Source organism: Bactrocera neohumeralis, unplaced genomic scaffold (assembly GCF_024586455.1).
Source record: "Bactrocera neohumeralis isolate Rockhampton unplaced genomic scaffold, APGP_CSIRO_Bneo_wtdbg2-racon-allhic-juicebox.fasta_v2 cluster11, whole genome shotgun sequence".
NCBI classification, from domain to species: Eukaryota; Metazoa; Arthropoda; class Insecta; order Diptera; family Tephritidae; genus Bactrocera; species Bactrocera neohumeralis.
In genome coordinates, this window is record NW_026089624.1 from 13496697 (window position 1) to 13518326 (window position 21630).

General features: G+C 34.7%; 2 protein-coding genes across 21 annotated transcripts in view; one reads left to right on the forward strand and one right to left on the reverse strand.

Moving 5' to 3' along the window:
• Window positions 1–21630, forward strand: part of LOC126765927 (RING finger protein 11) — a 65130-nt gene that overhangs the window by 39907 nt on the left and 3593 nt on the right. For 18 of the 20 annotated variants that reach the window (XM_050483640.1, XM_050483642.1, XM_050483648.1 and 15 more), the window contains 2 exons: window positions 13144–13291; window positions 20784–20822. In XM_050483640.1, coding sequence (XP_050339597.1) covers window positions 13175–13291; window positions 20784–20822 — 156 coding nt within the window. In that variant the 5' untranslated portion in view covers window positions 13144–13174. Of the gene's footprint in view, window positions 1–13143; window positions 13292–17810; window positions 19201–20783; window positions 20823–21630 lie in introns of those variants that run through there. The other 2 variants (XM_050483638.1, XM_050483658.1) reach the window with 2 other exon arrangements.
• Window positions 15074–17173, reverse strand: LOC126765933 (tigger transposable element-derived protein 4-like). The gene is made up of 2 exons (XM_050483665.1): window positions 16415–17173; window positions 15074–16366 (listed from the first exon to the last, which is right to left on the reverse strand). Exons 1-2 carry the CDS (start codon window positions 16792–16794, stop codon window positions 15571–15573), a joined length of 1176 nt encoding a protein of 391 aa, XP_050339622.1. The 5' UTR covers window positions 16795–17173; the 3' UTR covers window positions 15074–15570.

Here is a 21630-nt window from a genome sequence, read left to right on the forward strand (position 1 = left end):
TAAAAAATGCAGCAATTACAGAGGAAATCACACTGCTAACTACAGAGGTTGCCCTGTATATAAAGATTTGAAATCGAAGTTGTTACAGGGCATTCAAGCACGTCGAAACCAAATGTTACAAACACCCCGTAATGATATTATAGCAACCTCAGAAAAAAGTTCAAATCCTATTACTTTTAACAATAATAATATGAAAGGAAGCTATGCAAATGTGGTGAAAGGCAACACTGTGCAAATGTAACTGCCGCAAAATCCTCCAAATGGAGGTATTGAAACTATGATTATAAATCGTACACAGTGTATGACACAATTTATGTCTACTATGCAAAACATGATCCAAGATTTAATAAAATCATAAAATCAAATGCTGCACAATTTATTAAGTAAAAAATGAGCTTACTAAATGTCTGTATATGGAGTGCTAACGGTGTTAACCAACATAAATTAGAGATTTCTGTCTGAAAAGAATATAGATGTAATGCTTATTTCAGACACTCATCTAATAATAAAAATAATTTCAATATGCCGGGATTTAGATGTATAGTATGTTACAAATCAATATAATAAAGTTATGTGAACAACCCATATTCGTTAATCCAATGGTGGGTCTAACTTCTTATAATACGAATTGGCTAAAATATAAAAAATACGTCAGTAGCCACATTAATATTGAGTACAAAATAAATACAGTAAGAGATATTAACGAAAGTATAAGAGAAGTCAATGATATAATAACCAGCGCAGTTGTCTTAGCAACACAAATTGCTTTGCAAATCAACTAGAAAAGGTATTTCAACCCAATTTGCCAAAGGACAACTTTAAGCTGTCAATCTTACCCAACACAGCTAAAGAGTCGCTCGAGTCTCTTTTGACTTCACCTTCTGAAATCATTGGTATCATCAAAGAACTTAATCCAAAAAAGTCGCCGGGACATGATAAAATTTCTCCAAAAATGCTAATTGAGTTACCAATTATTGCTGTAGAGGTACTCTCTTTGCTCTTCAGTGCAATTCTTAGTTTGGGATACTATCCAATTTCATGGAAAAAGTCGCAGATTATCTTGATAGATAAACCTGGGAAAGACTTAACACAGTCGTTTTCACAGACCAATCAGTCTTCTACCCTGTCTTTCAAAAGTATTACTATCAAAGATGTCTCCTTTCCTCCACGTAAATAACACAATACCAATGCATCAATGCGGATTTCGTGCGAAACATGGCACAATAGAGCAAGCAAATAAAATTACTAACGAGATAAGGAAAGCATTTGAGCACAGGGAGTACTGTTCAGCAATACTTCTAGATGTAGCTCGGACGTTTGATAAGGTGTGGCACGAAGGTCTTTTATATAAGATTAAAAAAATTCTACCTTTAGAATTGTATAAAACCTTGGGAGTCTTACTTTAAAAATAGAAAATGTATGGTAAAAGTGGGATATTTCTTATCTGATGAACGACAGATAAGGGCTGGTGTACCCCAGGGCAGTGTTTTAGGCTCAACACTATACATCATATATAGAGCAGATCTTCCAACAGCTAATAATGTATTAACTTCAACTTTTGCGGATGACACAGCTATAGTGGGCCGTAACAAATGCCACATTTTAGCATCACGAATATTAGCGAAGCATTTAAGTTCTGTCGAAGAGTAGCTAGCGAACTGGCGTATAAATGTGAAAGAACAGAAGTGTAAGCTTATTACATTTTCGCTAAGACCAAAGATGTGCCCGGCAGTAAAAATAAACAACATATTAGTACCCCAAGCGAACGAAGTAACGTATCTTGGTATTCACCTAGATAGAAGGTACACGTGGAGAAAACACATCTCTAGTAAAATAACATGTATGAAGATTAGAGCTGCAAATTTATATTGGCTTTTAAATAAAAACTCCAAACTTAGCCTAGACAACAAAGTGCTTTTATATAATGCGGTCATAAAACTGATTTGGATGTATGGCATTCAACTGTGGGGTACGACCCGTGCAAATAATATTGATCTAATACAAAGGTTCCAATCAAAAATGCTTAGAACAATCACATGTTCACCATGGTACATGCGTAACGAAAATATCCATAAAGACCTTGGTATTCCTATGGTAAAAAAATAAGTAGAAGACAGCAGAATTAAATATATGTATATCTAAAATCCGAGATCACCCAAACCCTTTGGCTAATGCTTTGGTACATTCCTGCGATCAAACACGACTTAAAAGAAGAGATATGCCTGCGTATTAAAGAGCGACGTATCACCAAAACAGCTCAATCACTTGCTTGAGTCTGTCTAGTTTTTAAATAGATTTAAGATTTTATTACTTATTGTTAGGCTTTAAGAAAAAGCAGATACAATAAATAAACTAATTTTGAAAACAAAACAAAAGTTACTAGGATACTGAATTTTCACAATATAGTTTAACTATATGTGATTAATTTCAAATTGTACGAATACTTTTTCTGTTTCATTATGTGAGCTTTTTTTTTTTGTTTTGAAAAAATTAGTTTAACCCTGGTCGAGACCAACGGTCTGATACACTTAGTCGAGACCAATGGTGCTTGGCTAGGCCAAGTGGTGTTTACATACATTTGTATGGAAATACGTGTTGTATTTACGCTCATATATCTACAATATAGATACTTTTTTGAAATTTCTTACCTCTCGATTTGGTTGAAATCAAATTGACTGCTTTGTTCACGCTTGGCGTGGCAATAGCGTTCACAAAAAATGTAACATTTTTATAAAAATTGCGTTTTTCTTAACCTTTAAACGCTGTAGCGGCTAAAGTATTTGACCTAGATAAACATACAAACCAATTTGGACATGTAAAGAACATGAAAACAGATAAATCAACCGTGCGAAGTGATTGAAATATACCAAAGTTCATATATTTTCATACAAAATATATGGGGTCTAGCCAAGCACCATTGGTGCACTAAGGTGTAAAATTATAATATCCTTTTTTCGTCCTTTTCGATACGATTTCCTTGAATTTTTCTAGGAAGCTATCTGAAAGCGCAAGTCGTTTGCTACCCTCTAAATATATTTAAATAACATTTAAAAACAAAATATGCCTGGCCAGACCCGAGGGTTTTGATGAAGGTTAAGGGGCTATACCAGTATGACACTTTCAAAAAAAAAAACTTTATTTGCTTTTTCGATAGCTTATCTTCTTCTTCTTTATTGGTGTAGACACCGGTTACGCGATTATAGCCGAGTTAACAACAGCGCGCCAGTCGTTTCTTCTTTTCGCTACGTGGCGCCAATTGGATATTCCAAGCGAAGCCAGGTCCTTCTCCACTTGGTCCTTCCAACGGAGTGGAGGTCTTCCTCTTCCTCTGCTTCCCCCGGTGGGTACTGCGTCGAATACTTTCAGAGCTGGAGTGTTTTCGTCCATCCGGACAACATGACCTAGCCAGCGTAGCCGTTGTCTTTTAATTCGCTGAACTATGTCAATGTCGTCGTATATCTCGTACAGCTCATCGTTCCATCGAATGCAATATTCGCCGTGGCCAACGGGCAAAGGACCATAAATATCCTGTGAAATCGGGAAAGTCTCTTGAATAGTTTTTAGATGGCAGCGTTTTAAAAATCGACAGCTCGGAGGTGTAAACATATACACTTAAGTGAAAGTTTAAATGCGTGTTTCTGGAAACGACATTTTTCAAAATTGCTGGCGTCATAACTCAACGAGAAATTGACCGATCGACTTCAAATTCGAACTGAATATTTTTGAATACATTTGCTATACACGATCTTTTTGATGTAAAAAAAAGATCTTAAAATATAGCTGAAAATATACCTTATTACGTTCAAAAAAGTGCGAGATATTCAATCGCGTAGTTTCTCTTAGAAAAAGTTGACGAAAATCGCCTCATTTTTCATGCGCCACACTGGTATAGCCCCTTAAAGTATATGTCTAAAAAAAAACTTATGGAAAGCGTAGTGAAAATACTAAATAAAACTTTTGTATATTATTTTTATACATAATGAGTTATTTGATCACAAATTTCTCAATTTATTGTTTTCATATCGAGGAGTACGGATAATTTTTCTTGCGAGTGTACGTTTTAATTTTATATTTTCTTTTTTGAAAAGTTTTATATTCTTTTTATGCTGAACGATATCTTTGGCATTGCTTATTAATGTTGGATCTAAAGGTTTTATTTGTAGTTCTGGAATATCTTTAATCCAAGAAGAGGATAGCAATTCTTGTATTAATTAATTAATTTCGGATTGTACGTGATGAGATGGTGTTACAGTTACTCCCTCATGTCGAGCTGTACATCCTTCTCTTATTTGTCATAATGCCTTGACTATGGATTTCCGTATGCATTTGTTGATTGTTATCACATTCTAGATATATCATTGTTTTGCTAAATAATTTGTAAACCCAACGAATTTGAGAAGACAATTTTATCCAAACATTTTCATTTGTAGAAGGTTTGAATTCACTTACTACTTTACATGAATTATCAGTCGATGATTTCCAAGCCCAATTTCCAAGAAATTGGTAATGATTCTCCGAATTACTAGAACATTTATCTAGTTCTACTTAGTTTATAAATTAATATTGATTCAAATTAAACTTGTATATTAAATACTCTGCTTTTATTTTTGGAATAATCATATTACCTTTGTATTTTATTGGAAGTGGATTTAATTTGTATACTTTTGACGGTTCATACCATATTAAGGGGTTTTCTATGTTTATAACTAGCCGTGAATCAACAATTAAACCTTCAGCAGTCATGGATTTATAAATTTCTTTTATTCAATACCCAACTGCTTTCCAGGTAGTATTAATTTGTGTGCTAGCTTATTTCTAATAAATGCAATTTCTTCAGTAAGTTGTAACGGTTTTAATAGTTTTGGATTTATGCGACCATGATTTATGTAAATTAGGAGATTGATTATCCAAGTGTGACTTTCTTCACATTCGTCCATAACTATTCCTTTTGTAATAGTTTATATTTAAAATATCCAGATCATTCGCTCAGCGTTTTGATTTTTTATTAGTTCATTATAAAATTTATTAAGTTGTTCATTAATTTTTTTAAATTATTGTAAACTTCACCTGTTGTCTTGTTTATTATATTTATGGTAGAATCAACTATTGATGTCTCCTTTTTAAAAACATTTGGTCTATTCCTTTAGTTGTTGAAAATATTTCTAATGTTTGAGTCCATATTTTCTCGGTCATCAGCATCCATAATTCCAAGAAATATATGCTAGATTGAACCAAAGAATCCGAATGGTGCTCGCTTTTTTCTTTTTTGTTCTTTCATGAACAATTCTTTATTTGCTTCAAGAATATTATATCAGTCCTTTAAAGTTGCAGTAACCATTATACAGGCGTCTTCGTAATAGGTCAATATTTTGCATTGATGTTATTAAATTCCATTTTGAATTTATTATGCCCATTTTACTAATTGGATCCAAAAATATTGCTGTATTATTTCTCAGCTTAGCCACTGAAACTGCTGGTTTAGCTGTATCATTAATGTATAATGATTTAGCTTGTGTTACTAGCATGGGCAACATTAAGAACCATATCATTAATTCGCTTGTCTTACTCGACCGTTCTAAGTTGTCAGTATTTTTTGTCATTCTTGAAGTCAATAAACTTGCAACTTGATTTGGCTCATCTGTTCTACTGCTGTTTATTGCTTCCAGTGAGCACAATTTGTGAACGGACCGTTTAAGTATTAGAGTTACAACTTCCATCACTTCCCGGATGAGTATTATTAATTTTACTTAATGGCCACTTGACTGGTTGAGTTTCTTTATCTTTAATAATTACTATTTGTCCTTCTGCTAGATTGGCCTGTTTGGTTTTCCATTTCATTCGTTGTTGCAACATTAATTTTTTGTATTAATTTCCACCTATCTAATGAAGCTAATTGTGCATCATTAATTGCTTCAGGACAACCTATTATTGAACATCCTATTAAAACATAACCAGGAGTTAAAACATCTATATCGCCTTCACTATCTATTGCACATAGAGGTCGTGAATTCAGAACTGCTTCAATCAGTGAGGGCAAAGTAATAATTTCTTCAAATGTCAATTTACTTTCGCCTATCACTCTTTTTAAATGATATTTGACAGACTTGGCTCCTGCCTCCGAAATGTGGAGCTGCCGGCGTCCCAAAATTCAATTGAATTTCATCTGCTTCTAATATGGCAATTGAGAAGTAAAGTTTTCTCTTGACGAACAAAAACCAAACTGTATAAGTCACTCATTATTCCCGTAATGCTATATGGTGCAGAGGCATGGACCATGACAACATCGGATTAGTCGGCATTACGAGTTTTCGAGAGAAAGGTTCAGCGAAAGATGTATAGTCCATTACGCGTTGGCCATGACGAATATCGCATTCGATGGAACGATGAGATGTATGAGATATACGACGACATTAATATAGTTCAGCAAATTAAAAGAGATTGGCTACGCTGGCCAGGTCATGCCATTCCAGCTCTGAAAGTGGAGGAAGCAGAGGAAGAGGTAGACCTGCACTCCGTTGGAAAGACCCAAGTGGAGACGGACTTGGTTTCGCTTGGAATGATTAATTTGCTCCACATTGAAGAAACGACTGGCGCGCTGTTGTTAACTCGGTTATAACTGCGTAAGAGATGTCTACGCCAGTAAAAAAGAGAATATGGAAGCTACGGTTGAATTTTTCTTAATTGCCATTTTGAAATCTTGGTCTAATGTTTTACAAGCTTCAACAAAATTCATTCCATTGTCCGAGTGCATATATATGCTGACTTTTACCTCTTCTAGCAAAAAATATTTTCCAAGCAGCTAGGAACACTTCAGTTATTAAATCACTTACTGCTTCTAAATGAATAGCTTTTGTTGCTCTACAAACAATTACAGCTATATATCCTTTACATGTTTTTTGTCCTCTTCCTTTTGAACATTTCATATGTCCTCCACAGTCTATACCAACGTGTGTAAATAAAATTGATATAGATACTTGGAATTCTGAAAGATTTCCCATAATTTGTTTCTCTGCTTCTTTGCGGTAACGTAAGCATCGACTACAAGTTCGAATTGTGTTTTTTTATTGAATTCTTTAATCGAACAATTCCTTCTAATTGTCGCTTCCATTAATTTGTTTTCTCCCTGTAATGTTATTTTATGCACATTTTCAATTATTAATGATAACAAATGTGACTTATTTCATATTATTGGGTGTTTTTGATGAAATATAAAATCTGCATTACCCAACCAACCTCCTACATTCTATTACTATCCAAATTGGATTTATGTGTGCAATGCTACTAATTTCTTTTTTGAATTCTAAAGTCCTGATTTCCTCTCCAAATTGTAATTCTTGCTGATATCTTACTAACATCTCCTGAGCTTCTTTCATTTCTGACTTTACTAAGTATTCGGGACATTTTTGTCCTTTTATTTATTTTTTTCAAGTTGTCACATAAGTTGCATCGATTTGAATAATCGTCTTGGTTCGCCATTGATGTTCCTCTTCTCGTAACCATTTGGACCCTTCCACCATAGATCGTGATCTATCAGTTTATTCGCAACTACTCTTCTGGATGCTACATCTGCTGGACTGTCCTTTGTTCCAACGTGTTGCCGTAACGCAGAGAGAGCAAGTAATTTGATTTCTTCTATCGGCTCTCCTTTTGTTTTCTCCACAATATACGTAGATAATATTGATCACTCTCTGTATGTATCGGGTGATTTTTTAAGAGCTTGATAACTTTTTTTTAAAAAAACGCATAAAATTTGCAAAATCTCATCGGTTCTTTATTTGAAACGTTAGATTGGTTCATGACATTTACTTTTTGAAGATAATTTCATTTAAATGTTGACCGCGGCTGCGTCTTAGGTGGTCCATTCGGAAAGTCCAATTTTGGGCAACTTTTTCGAGCATTTCGGCCGGAATATTTTATCGACAAATTTTGTTCAGCGATGAGGCTCATTTCTGGTTGAATGGCTACGTAAATAAGCAAAATTGCCGCATTTGGGGTGAAGAGCAACCAGAAGCCGTTCAAGAACTGCCCATGCATCCCGAAAAATGCACTGTTTGGTGTGGTTTGTACGCTGGTGGAATCATTGGACCGTATTTTTTCAAAGATGCTGTTGGACGCAACGTTACGGTGAATGGCGATCGCATTCGTTCGATGCTAACAAACTTTTTGTTGCCAAAAATGGAAGAACTGAACTTGGTTGACATGTGGTTTCAACAAGATGGCGCTACATGCCACACAGCTCGCGATTCTATGGCCATTTTGAGGGAAAACTTCGGAGAACAATTCATCTCAAGAAATGGACCCGTAAGTTGGCCACCAAGATCATGCGATTTAACGCCTTTAGACTATTTTTTGTGGGGCTACGTCAAGTCTAAAGTCTACAGAAATAAGCCAGCAACTTTGGAAGACAACATTTCCGAAGAAATTCGGGCTATTCCGGCCGAAATGCTCGAAAAAGTTGCCCAAAATTGGACTTTCCGAATGGACCACCTAAGACGCAGCCGCGGTCAACATTTAAATGAAATTATCTTCAAAAAGTAAATGTCATGAACCAATCTAACGTTTCAAATAAAGAACCGATGAGATTTTGCAAATTTTATGCGTTTTTTTTTAAAAAAAAGTTATCAAGCTCTTAAAAAATCACCCGATATGTTAATTGGTCGAAACATCTTTTCAATATCACTTGTTTATACATATTGCCAAAGTCTTCATTTGATTATAATGTCAAATATATCTTTATGAGGTTTCAGTCCTACGAAGAGGATGTAATTTGAGCTGATTCCATTTGTAGTTTTTGCAGACGCATCGAAAACCACTCGTAGTTTAGTTGTTAGACTGCCTTTTCAAATGACTGCTTGATGTGGCAAATAGTTTTTTAACTTGTCATTTGTAGCGAGTCTCCATATATAGTGATCAACGCTAATGTTGCATAGCTTGTTGTTTGTTATGAATCTCTTTCGATTCATCGTAGTCAACGCCTGGAACCTTCTGCATTCAAAATATTGTTGCGCAGTATACATAATTTTTTGTGCAGTTGTATAAAATTTAGGTGTTCGCTTTGGCTGCTTTTGAATGCTCTATTTAGCTGTTTTTATGTCTCGTATTGCTACTAGAGCTTGATATTGCTGTTCCAAGAAACGGAAAACATCATCTAGACTTTGTATTTCCTTACTTTTTTACATTCTGCTCGTATAAACGTAGACTTTCTTTGTCTAGTTTTCGAACCACTATTCGAGCTATGATGGCTTGCTTGTCGTTTAAATCTAAATTTAGTCCTTTCAAAGCATAAAGGCATTTTTAGTGGTATCCACCAGTTGCTTCATGCTTATTGCAGTTTCTTCACATGCAGTCGGTTGATCCAGTAGTCTGCTACTTGTACTATTCTTATATCCTTCCCAGAGAAGCAGCTTCGTAGTTTGTTTCTGTTACTGATAGCTGTTGAATTAACCTACCTGCTTCCCCACCTAAAGATGTCTTCAATCGGAACATATTTTCCACTTCAGTAAAGTGCTTAGAATTATGGACCAAACTTTTAAAAAGATCGCGGAATGACGACCATTGTTTCATTTCAACATAAAACATTGGAATTTTAATTTCCTGCAATTTTATGTCAGAAGATATTTGTATTGTATTATTATTCTTTAATTTTTCTGTTAATTTTTCGCTTAGTGATTCACATTTAGTGTCGTCAATTGACTCAAATAGCTTCCCCCGGTTTGAGTTTGCTGAATATCCAGAAGTCACAGGAAGCTAAATGAGGCGAATACAGTGGTTGAGACACGATATTAGTTGAAATATTGGCGATTCATGAAGATTCAATGCAGTATGTAGTGCATTATCGTGGTGTAAAAACCAAGAGTTGTCGGGCCCATAATTCCGGCTTCTTTTTGCAAATAGCTATGCGCAAACGACGCATAACACTTATAGTATTAATAGTATTTCTTGTTGACGGTTTGGCCGGTCGGTACGAATTCGGAGTGCACCACACTCAGGTTTTCACTGATTCCTCCGATATTCCAACAATGCTTCTGATTCTTAATCTCAAGCACCAATTCTTTTTTATTGTCGTGTTGATCATCAGTTGATGAGAATGGCCGCACTGGGCGTGGTTTTTCGTCAACGCCTTCTCGACCCTTTTTTCAAATAATTTTATCAATAAAAAACACTTGCAGTGACAAAAAATTGTCACTGAAGGTCTTTTTCAACATTCTGGTACCAGAGTGGTGATTCCGCACACAAAATTTACTGGAACTTCTTTGTTGAATAATTTCACTTATCAAAAAAATCGTCGAATGCAATTTATGTATATAGAAAGAGAGCATATACTAAACATTAATAATTATTTTTTTATGGTATTTGGCTCAAGTGTCATTCTAAACTAGAAAAAAAATATTTTGATGAACAAGTTTTCTCGCGAAATATAAATTAAAAAGTCTTAAAATTTTTTGCCCACTTCTCACAAAAAGGACGAAATCTTCGCAATTCAGTTTCCCCTCCTTAAGGTGTAGAACTATTGTACTTTCGAGATCTCTCAAATATCTCGGAGTTACCATAGGTATAAAACTTAGGTGGTGAATTCACATTGAAAGTCCTTCGAATCTGGAACTCCTGCAAAAGAGCCATTGTCTCAAAGTGTAGTTTTAGTCTATTGTATATATTCAAGTGGCACCCACCCCATACTAAAATATGGTGTGGCGGTATGCTGGATGGCACTATCGAAAAAATGTCGTAATAAACTCCTGGAACAAAAACAACGGACTTGATTGCTGAAGGTTAGGGGCGCAATGAAAACAACTTCAACAAAGGCTGTGGAACATTCTGGATATCCAAGCGTAAACTAAGGCTATCCGTAGCACCAATACTAAGTCGCATTGCGTTACGTTATGCATAAATACAATAAATAGACTTTTAGTAAGTAACTTGATTAATAACATCTGCGTACCTGGTCATATAGGAATAGAAGGAAACGACAATTGTAATTAGGAGTTGTTAAGCTGCAACTAGTGAGTTCCGGTCCTCCCTTCCGTAGTCACAACGTAGTTATTGTTGTTCTCATTTGAGCATTTTTCATCTTTCACTATGAGTTAAAACTTACCACCGCTTCTACCGCCTCTATCGTACATGTTTGCTCCAATTGGATTTTTTCCGTAGAAACGAGTTTGTTCTCTCAAACGCAGAGTTGGCAATCCCGATATTTTGTAGTATTTAAAAAATATACGTGAATATATTTGAAACATTTTTAAACTAGCACAAAATTACATTGAATATATAATTAAGTAGACCATTTTTAATAATTGGATTCCAGTTTTGATGTTTTACAATATTAAAAATTATAACTGTAAAGGTAGATGTGTTGCAAAACCATGTATGCAAATTGAGCATTGGCAACAGTGTTCAAATGTGATCAAGAGAGAAAAACAACAACTATGTTGTCACAATGGAAGGGCGGAACGGAATTCACTAGTTGCAGTTTTAGTTGTTGACAATCATTACGCACGAGCACTGTGTGCTAAACGGTAATACACAAATAAGTTAAAATATGATAACGGCAGATGAGTTTTAAGGGGCTATACCAGTGTAACGCATGAAAAATTAGGCGATTTTCGTGAATTTTTTAAGAGAAAGTACGCAATTGAATATTTCGAACTTCCTTGAACGTAATAAGGTATATTTTCAGCCATATTTAAAGATGTTTTTTTTTTACAATAATTTTGAAAAATAACGGAGTTATGGGCTGTCTTCGGAGGTGCCAAAAAAAAGTGCCCCAACTGCTGACGTGATTCCGGCCGTATGAGCACCTGAAACAAAAAAAAAATCAAAAAGATTATTAAACTTAAAGATGTTTCCTATACAATGATTGAAAAACATCAAAAATTAGCAAAATTGCGTAATATTAAAAAAACTCGTTTTTTTAGGTAAAAAAAAAAAAGATAGTTTTTTTAATGCCTGTTAAGTAAAAGTTAATGTAGTGCTACGTCACTTATTCCTTATCTCGGGTGGGGGGTAATAAGTGATAGGTACTGCTATTTTACTTGAAATATTTCTTTTTATGTTTTATTTTACCCCTTACCACTCGTGGGGGGAAGTAAAATATATAAATAATAAGAATGTTTTCTGCTGAGATTGTATTTCAAATCTAATTTTATTTTGATATTTTCATTACTTATGTACAATTTTTAAAACTATCTTAAATAATTAAATATATGTGTATGTGTGTATGTTTGTATGTATTGCAGCATATTGTTTATGCTGCTTGATATGTTTTATGCTACATGCATTTTTATTATTATTAGATGCATGCACATTGCATGTAAATGCATTACATATATATGTATGTATATTAATATATAAATAGATATTTATATTTAGTAGAATTTCGGCTTTGCTGATAAGTAAGCATGTTCATGATATTTGAACAATGCAAAATTGACAATTTTCAACCAATCAAAAAGATCGTAGGTCATTGTATAGTAAATGGATTCAAAAACACTCAGTTTTAATTTGAAGTCGATCGGTCAATTTCTCGTTGAGTTATGTGGCCAGCACTTTTGACAAAAAACGTCGCCATCCAAAAACTATTACTGATACGACTCTGCTTATTTTACAGGATATTTTTGAAAATATTCGATAGTTTATATTTCCAAAAATATCCTGTGAAATCAGCAAGGTCGCATCTGTAATAGCAAATAAAAAATGTATTTTTTTTAAGTGTCACACTGGTATAGCCCCTTAAACCTTAATAAGGGGGAATTATTTTATGGTTCTTCTTCGTCATTTTGAAGTTGGGTTTACGTTTTGCATACAAATAATGCTTTTATTATAAGAATAAATATACTTGATTTATCGTATTTTTCTAATAAATACTATAATCAATCTGTTTATATTGCAAACTATTTTATACTTATATTATCATATTTGAATATACATAAGTATGTATTTGAATTAATCAGGCTTGAAGTGAGAATTTCTTACATTGCTTATAAGAGAAATAATTCAGCGTAAAACTTGAGTTATTTCCGTATACTTTTAAATTTCGTAATTTTGTTTAATTGGTAGCGCTCCAAAGGTGGTAATTACGCTAATATTAATACCGTTATGCATTGTAACTACAAGAATTTTTTACATAATGTTTTCAATTTTAAATAGGCAGTAAGAAAGTGATACTTAATACGATAAAATGGGCAATTGCTTACAAATAAACAGCACCGATGACATTTCACTTTTACGTGGAAGCGAAAGTAGCAACACACACGATTTTACATCTGATCGAAATGTTCCGGCTCCAATTTATTCGGTAAGTGACGTATTTCTATAATCAAAAGAACTGGTAGACCACTGTATTCATTATTTTTCGTGTTAGTAAGGAAGTTAAATTTTTTCATCCTTGATTTGAAACCAAATATCGTTACAATTCTTTAAAAACTTTCAAAATAGGCTCCTTCAGCGTCGATGTAACGCTGCCAGCGCGATTTCCAAGCATTGAAGGTGTCACGAAAGGCATTCTCCGGAATAGCTTTGAAAGCCGAGATTCATGCTGCTTGAATCCCCTCAGTCGTTTCAAAATGCTTTCAGGCAAGGAAACAAAAAAGTCCGGGTGGCCACATATGGGCTCTAGGGCGGTTGCGGAAGCGTTGGGATGCTGGCCTTGGTTAGATAGCTGTTCACAAGAAAGACGGTGTGAGTCGAGACGTTGTCGTGGTGCAATTTTCAATCGGCTGCGATCCTTGTCGGACCCGATTGTGAGTCCCTTGTGGACTTCCACGTTGACGGTTTGTCCAGGAGGAAAAAATTCATGGTGGACAATGCCTTTGATGTCAAAAAAGACAATGAGCATCGTTTTCACTTTGGATTTGCTCATTCTTCCCTTTTTTCACGGTCTTAATCAGCGACCTCTTTCCGGTTCTCCAAAAAGGCCTGGTGCCACCGAAACGCATCACTTCTTGCTAAAGCCACATCTGGGTAAGCCTGCTTGATCATATCAAACGTCTCTGCCGCAGATTTACCGAGTTTCACACGGAATTTAATCGTGTACCTCTGCTCCAACGAACGCTGTATTTCCGGCTTGCACTACGTCGCGCTAAAATGTTCTGTCCTGACTCTCCAGGTGCTCAGAGACAACTGAGCAGCCGCTCGTTCGTTAGCTAGGAACGCCCTCTACCGAATCCAGTCGGTGCGCGCTCCAAAGTACAGTCGCGGCAGAAGAAAATCAGTCCTATTACATTCCGGACAAACCGTGTATTGTTAAATGTTTACAAACTAACTCTTCATGAAGTTGTGCCTATACACTTATTTCATATTAAAAAGGGCACAAATAGTGCTTCATATCATTAAGTTTAAGTTTTTGATAAATTATACTTTTTTACAAATTAACGAAAGAGAAAACTTATAATTATTTTTACCATATACGTATACATATATTTTGCAAACGGATGAAAAGAAATAAAATAATTAAGTCCGAGTGTATCCGAATAGTTTATTGGTTTTGGCAGCACTTTATATTTAAAAATGATGCCTAGTGATCATGGTACAAGGGAGTAGGGAAAGTGTCCATTAGGGCGGGTCGATTTAAAAATCGCCCATTGCTCTATGAAAATCATATTCTAGGGATCAAAATAAGATACTTTGCCGAAGGAACCATACCTCTAAAACGAATTTTGATGTCCCCCAATTTGGGTCGAACCTTTGGGTAGGGGCAAATTTTGAAAAATCCCACTTTGACCCATTTAGAGTGCTCCAATTGAGTCCAAATGTATGACCGACCCCCACTAACTTTGGATGGCCGATCCACCCATACCAGTGGCACACCCCCTGGAACTCCCCTGGGGGGTTCCCCATACAATCATTTCAAAAAATCACAATTTTTGGTAATTTACTTACATGAAAAAATCAGCTAAATTGCTATGTTCTTTCTTTATTTTTATTTATTTATTTATAATAATATCTATTTTTTCTCTTAAGAAATTTATTTAGTCAGAACATAATACAGTCGAACTTCCATAACTCGAATCACTATTATCCCAAAAAAAACTTCGACTTACGGAGACTACGAGTTATAGAAAAAAATTTTTTGTTAAAAAAACTCAATTGCTACTTTAGAGTATATTAAATGATGAATACGTATTTTTTGTTTAAAACACACATTACAGAAAACTGTAATAAGTTACAGTGAAGTGAAATATTCAGAAATTAGTGACTGAAAATTTTCTTTTTTTTTTTTTGGTATTTTCAGTAAAAAATTACTCTAATTTGTTTAAAGCCGTATAGTGCTCATCAGTTGTAGTGTCATTTGTTTGCAAATATGAACTCAATGTTCGGAAAGCATTTTCTACACCATTTCTGGAAGGCTGGTGAATAGTTTCTTCTACCGATCCCTCGCCGTCACTCTCCGTTCCGCTTAATATTGGATCATCTAATTCAGGGCAGTAATTCTCAACAATATCAGCATCTGTAGGAAAGCCAGTTGTGCAAAGGTCATTCTCTAATGCAATATAATCCTGAAGAGTAGCACTGCAAGTTATTTTGTTTGCTTTTAACCATGCTTCGTAATCAGCTTCAATTACATTTTGATATTCATCAGTAGTACTTAAAAAAACTCAGAGGTATGTCTTCTTCCTCTTCCCATTCAGAATATTGACCAAATCCAGCTTTTTTGAAGCAATTCGCTATGGTTTGATTTTTGACGTCAATATCCCAAGCTTTTGTTACATGATTGATGCAATCCATAAGTGTAATATCTTGTTTTTCGTTTGCCTCTATACGCTTTAGTGCTTCTTTTACTATTTTGGTACGATAAGAAACTTTCAAGTTTTGAATTACTCCCTGATCCAGCGGCTGTAATTTAGAGGTCATATTCGGTGGAAAATATGCCAGTTCAATGGTTTTCAGTTTGCTTTGTACGTCTTTTGGATGTGCTGGGCAATTATCAATAAACAATAAAATTTTTCGGCCAGTACTTTGAAAGCGCTTATCCAAATTTAGAACCCATTCTTCAAAAATTTGGACAGTCATCCAGGCCTTGGAGTTTGCTTTATAGTGTACGGGTAACCACTTAATACCACGAAAGCACCGCGGTTTGGCACTTTTTCCAATCAATAGAATTTTAAATTTTTCCGATCCATCCATATTTGCTGCTAACATCAACGTAACCTGTTGCTTGCTATTCTTGCCTCCGTAGCATTTTTGGTTTTTAAACGTCAATGTTTCATCTGGCAAACATTTAAAAAACAACCCTGATTCATTCGCATTAAAAACATCCCGTCCACAGTACTTTTTTAATAAATTCGGCAAAACATCTTTTTTCCACTTTTCGCAGTTCACTTCACTAACGTCATTGCTTTCCCCACACGCTCTTTTATATCCCACAGCATACCTAAAATAAAAATTGAAATTTTCGCCAATTGAACGTTTTGCTCCCTACCTCTGCTTCCATTTATCAAGCCAACCTGTGCTTGCCATAAAATGATCATCGCCGAAGCGCTTTGCAAACTCCTTTGCCTTCTCCTTTAATATTCCTCCAGATATAGGCATGTTTTGATGTCTAGCTGCTTTGAACCAATCGAGGGTTGCTTTATCGATGTTTTGAAGTACTGGGGTTTTAATCCTTTTACTACCCAGACGAACCCCAGATTCAAACGACGTAATAATTGATTCTTTATTCTTAAAAATCGTTGACACCGTACTGGCTGGGATACTAAATTTTTCAGCTGCTTTCTTTTTCTTTAAGCCACCTTCTACTTCTTTCAATAGTTTATACTTTTCTTCAATCGACAAAGATTTCAAAACACGTTTAGTTGCCATAATAATTAATAAATACGATCTTATTTCCCTGTATCATCAAGTACGACTGACATTTATGCACTGAACTCAAGAATGATAGAAAAGAGATTACGCATTGCGCAGGTCCGTTATACTAAACATACAATTGCTTACGTCACACGGCGCAGTAAAAAATTTGGCAGCTATAAACTCTACTACTCTAACATTCTTGTTAACAAGCAATATTTACTTGCTACTCAAGCTATTTCACGAAATTTATGAGCCGTGTGACGTAGATGCGCAGAACGAAAAATGTTTTGTCTCTCATCTGCGCAATCTTGTACTCTATCATTCTTGCACTGAACTGATACATACGAAAACAAAAATAAGCATTTGATGAACAAGGAGGGAATTCCCCGAATAAAACGACGGTTCAAAAAAATAAGCAAATAAAAGAAAAATGTAGAGCGAAAGAGAGAAAGTACAATACTGCGAGTTGTAGAATGAGAGAAAAGCACATTACTTCGAGTTATAGAAGTCATAATTATGTATTTCCGTTCGAGTTATGGAAGTTCGAGTTACGGAAGGAAATTTATATGTTAATTACTCTCTTAATGCTACTGCCAACCCATTTAGTTCGAGTTAGAGAAAATTCGAGTTAAAGAAGTTCGAGTTATGGAAGTTCGACTGTATATGAAAAAAATTAATTTAAGTGATGATCTTAAACTAACAATAGACAAGAAACAATTATGTTTGCCCTGAAGATCGCAAATGTTCTTAAACTAACAATAGACAATTAGATCTTAAACTAACAATAGACAATTGTGTTTGCCCTTGAAAACACTTATGCTTAAGATATGTGTACATACTGTCGGTATGTACAGTAGATTAATGTTAAGATGTGTGTATGCACTCAGCATGTGGTGCATACATATATTAGGATAAGGAATGCTATAAATAAAGGAGCTCTGGGCAACCAGAGCTGAGTTCTATTTAACAACCGAAACCCTACGCGTCTTACTTTACAATTACCATTTCATTCTTATTACCTCAAAAAGTTTACAATGTATCCACCATCCTCTACACCGCAAGATGAAGCAACTACATCAACAACTATCGAAAACTCAATGAGTCATATACCCAAGCATGATGTTACTGTTTTTGGTGTGTACTAATTTGACTGATCTTAATTTACCAAGCCATCTGGATATCTTGGGATATTATTTTTACTTAAGCGAACATGCTAAAACAGAACAAAAAAAGTTTTCCCATAAATCATTCACTATTCAAGTACAAGATAAATTGATTGGAATTTGGGAAAAACTTGGTATGGAAATAATGCTGAAAAAAAGTGTATGTAATAAATTGAATAAATTGCTTGACAAGTATCAAGAGCAAATCAAGAGAAGAAACAACACCCAACAATTTACAGAGTATGTAAAATATCTGGAAACAATTTTTTACATTGGAACATCTAAATGCGATTTGAAGGCAGCTCCATGTGCATCCGGCTGGGTCCCCGAACGCCTCAAAGAGTTCATGCACGATCAACATAATCAGAGAAGACTAACAATGATTGCATTTATGATGGAAACTGAAGAGCAAGGAGCAACGTCTATGTCATCAATGCCAACATACCAAGATCCCGATGATTCAACATACGCACCGCCACCGGTTCAAGAAGATATGGATAGAATCACAAGTTCACAATACACAGAGAGATACGATTTTTTTAACTTTGCCTTGATATGTGACAGATTTGGTGTGCCTGACAGAGTAGCATCAGCATTGGGAACCGCTCTTTTGCAAGATTTTAAAATTAAACATAAACATGGGAAACCTCTCATCATGGATAAATCGAAAGTTCGCAGAGAAAAAGAGAAATGCAGACAAGAAGTGCTTCGCAAACGGTTAGATGATACCAATTTGTTAGCGTTTTCATTCGATGGCAGAAAAGATGATACTTTAACGATAGATAAAATTGATGAGAAGTATCATACTAGGATGTTAAAAGAACCTCATCTTGTTATTTTGAGAGAACCCAATTCTGAATTGATTGGTTACGTAAGACTGGAACATGAAACCGCTGAATACAAAACAACCAAATTAAATGGTTTTTTCAACGATAAAAATATATCACTGGATACCTTAATTGGAATATGCACTGACGGTGAGCCAACAAACACTGGCCCACACGGTGGAATTATACGACGATTCGAATTGCTGTTAAAAAGACCATTGCATTGGTTTGTTTGCCTTCTACACTTCAACGAACTTCCGTTTCGGCATTTGTTTGAAGCTTTGGATAAATCAACCAGCACTGGACCAAGATCGGCAACCGGAAAACTGAGCCGTCAAATCGAAACTTGTGAAACTCTTCCGGTAAGTTATTGCTATCACTCATTTATTATAATTGTCAACCATTTTTAATTATTTTATTATTATATATTTTTAGGTGGTGGACGGCTTCCAGAAAATTTGCAAAATATGCAAAAAAGAATTTTCCACTTTATACGACATGGCCCATGCAATTTCTAGCGGCGTGGTTCCGGTGGATCTGGCTAACATCAAACCAGGGAAAATTGTGTGTGATTATATGTGACAACGGAAAATCCAGACGCAAATTTAAGAATTCTGGTTGAATTTATAATTAAATGTTATGTGCCAATGTACTTCAATATCAAGTATTACAGCTCTGTCGTGTACGGCAGTGCATTATTTTTCAAGTTCATTGGTTGGTCACGATTTCTAGAACCTCGTTTACGCAAAATTGTCAGTCAAGTAATTAAAGATAATTCATATTATGCGCATTCGGAAAATATCAAGTTATCAATGTTGTTTGGTGATAGGAAAGAAAAGCGCGACTGTGCCATCAAGAAAATTCTACGCTATCGAACCGATGTTGAAGCCAATGAACTTAGAGTTTATAAAACCAGATATAAACTTTAATTGCACAAGTTATACGTGAATTGATCATTTTGAATGATATAAATATCGTATTTGAACCACCATTCACGCGAAGCATTCCGTACGATACATTGAAAGAATATTTAAATCAAGATGATCCACCGTTTAATGATCCAAAAATTCCATCACACATACAAGGAACGGAACGACATGTTGCTAACTAGAGTTTCCAAACGGGTTATACCGGAAAATGTAGAGGCTGTTATGGCGACGACATTAGAGAGCCGTGCGAAATTGCCCAGACTTGAAAGTAAAAAAGACTTCTAGCAATAATTTTTTTTAGTTTCTTACTTAACTCACTTAAATTAATTTTTTCATTTACATACTATGTTCTGACTAAATAAATTTCTTAAGAGAAAAAATAGATATTATTATAAATAAATAAATAAAACTAAAGAAAAAAGAATTTAGCAAAGCAATTTAGCTGATTTTTTCATGTAAATCACCAAAATGGTGATTTTTTTAAATGATTGTATGGGGAACCCCCCAGGGGAGTTCCAGGGGGTGTGCCACTGGCATGGGTGAATCGGCCGTCTTAAGTAAGTGGGGGTCGGTCATACATTTGGACTCGATTGGAGCACTCTAAATGGGTCAAAGTGGGATTTTTCAAAATTTGTCCCTACCCAAAGGTTCGACCCAAATTGGGGGACATCAAAATTCGTTTCAGAGGTATGGTTCCTTCGGCAAAGTATCTTATTTTAATCCCTAGAATATGATTTTCATAGAGCAATGGATTTTTTTGCCTCCCCACAAATCGACCCGGCCCAGTGCCCATTCTCCATAGTAAAAGAGCCATTCACAGTCCTTAACCTACCCCCCAAGTGTATGTTCACAATAAAAACATCATGGCCACCTCTGGTGAATAAGGATGGCGAGAGGTTAAAACTGGTTGCTTAAAGCAAAAATGCTTTAATGTTAAATTATAAATTTACAGTACTATATTTATACATTTAGATATACTATTTTAAATTTTGCTTATAGAATGAAGTTTAATGCTGTTATCATACGATTTAATTATATCTTTTGATATAAATAAATATGCTATATATTTTTAATCGTTTTAGTTAACTTATTCATGGACAAATTGGATATTATTTTTGATAGTGAGTGGACCAAAAGAGATAATTATTGTGGAAAAAATTGGTATTACATATCATAATAATTCGTCTGAACAGTAAAACACAATTTTTTATTGTAAGATAAATCAAGAGATAATTATAAGAGTCATGTTTCCTTCATTTTAAGTATACATTTTTGTAATCACAAACTACATACACGTTTTATATGTCAGATTTTAGCTATACGCCGGCGATCAGGAATCCTACTCGTTCCCAAATGGAGTGTTTGACCATCCTAACAGATTTACCATATTATTTTTTAGTTCTAAGCTAAGTTTTTAAATAAAAAGGATTTTTAAAGAAATTATTTTTTGAATTTGCAATATCTATATAGTAGTAAAAAGTAGTTTAAATTAGCTTACGCAACACTATTTTGCCATGCTCAATAGCAATACTGAATTTTGCTGCATGTATGAATATTGCGATAAGTTATATACTTTCATATTTAAAAAAGTACTAACACCTACGTGAATATAAGATTTTTATGCACGAAATAGTTTGATGTTTATACATATACATCGATTGTTCAAAATATATATCATTTGAAATTATCCTAATCGAAAATAACTTGTTTGGTCCAAATAAAAATACAACTCAAATTCCTTAATTTTTAATAGCGGTTCATTATTAACCAAATTACATTTAATTGTTTTTTAAAGTTTAATTATCAATTTCCACATCGTTCATAATCGACCATAATTCATAAATGTAAAGACGAATTGTAATTCGCGTAGATGCAAATGTTTCTTTTCAAATCGCTGATTGGCCACCAACGCCACCAACTTTCCTTTGA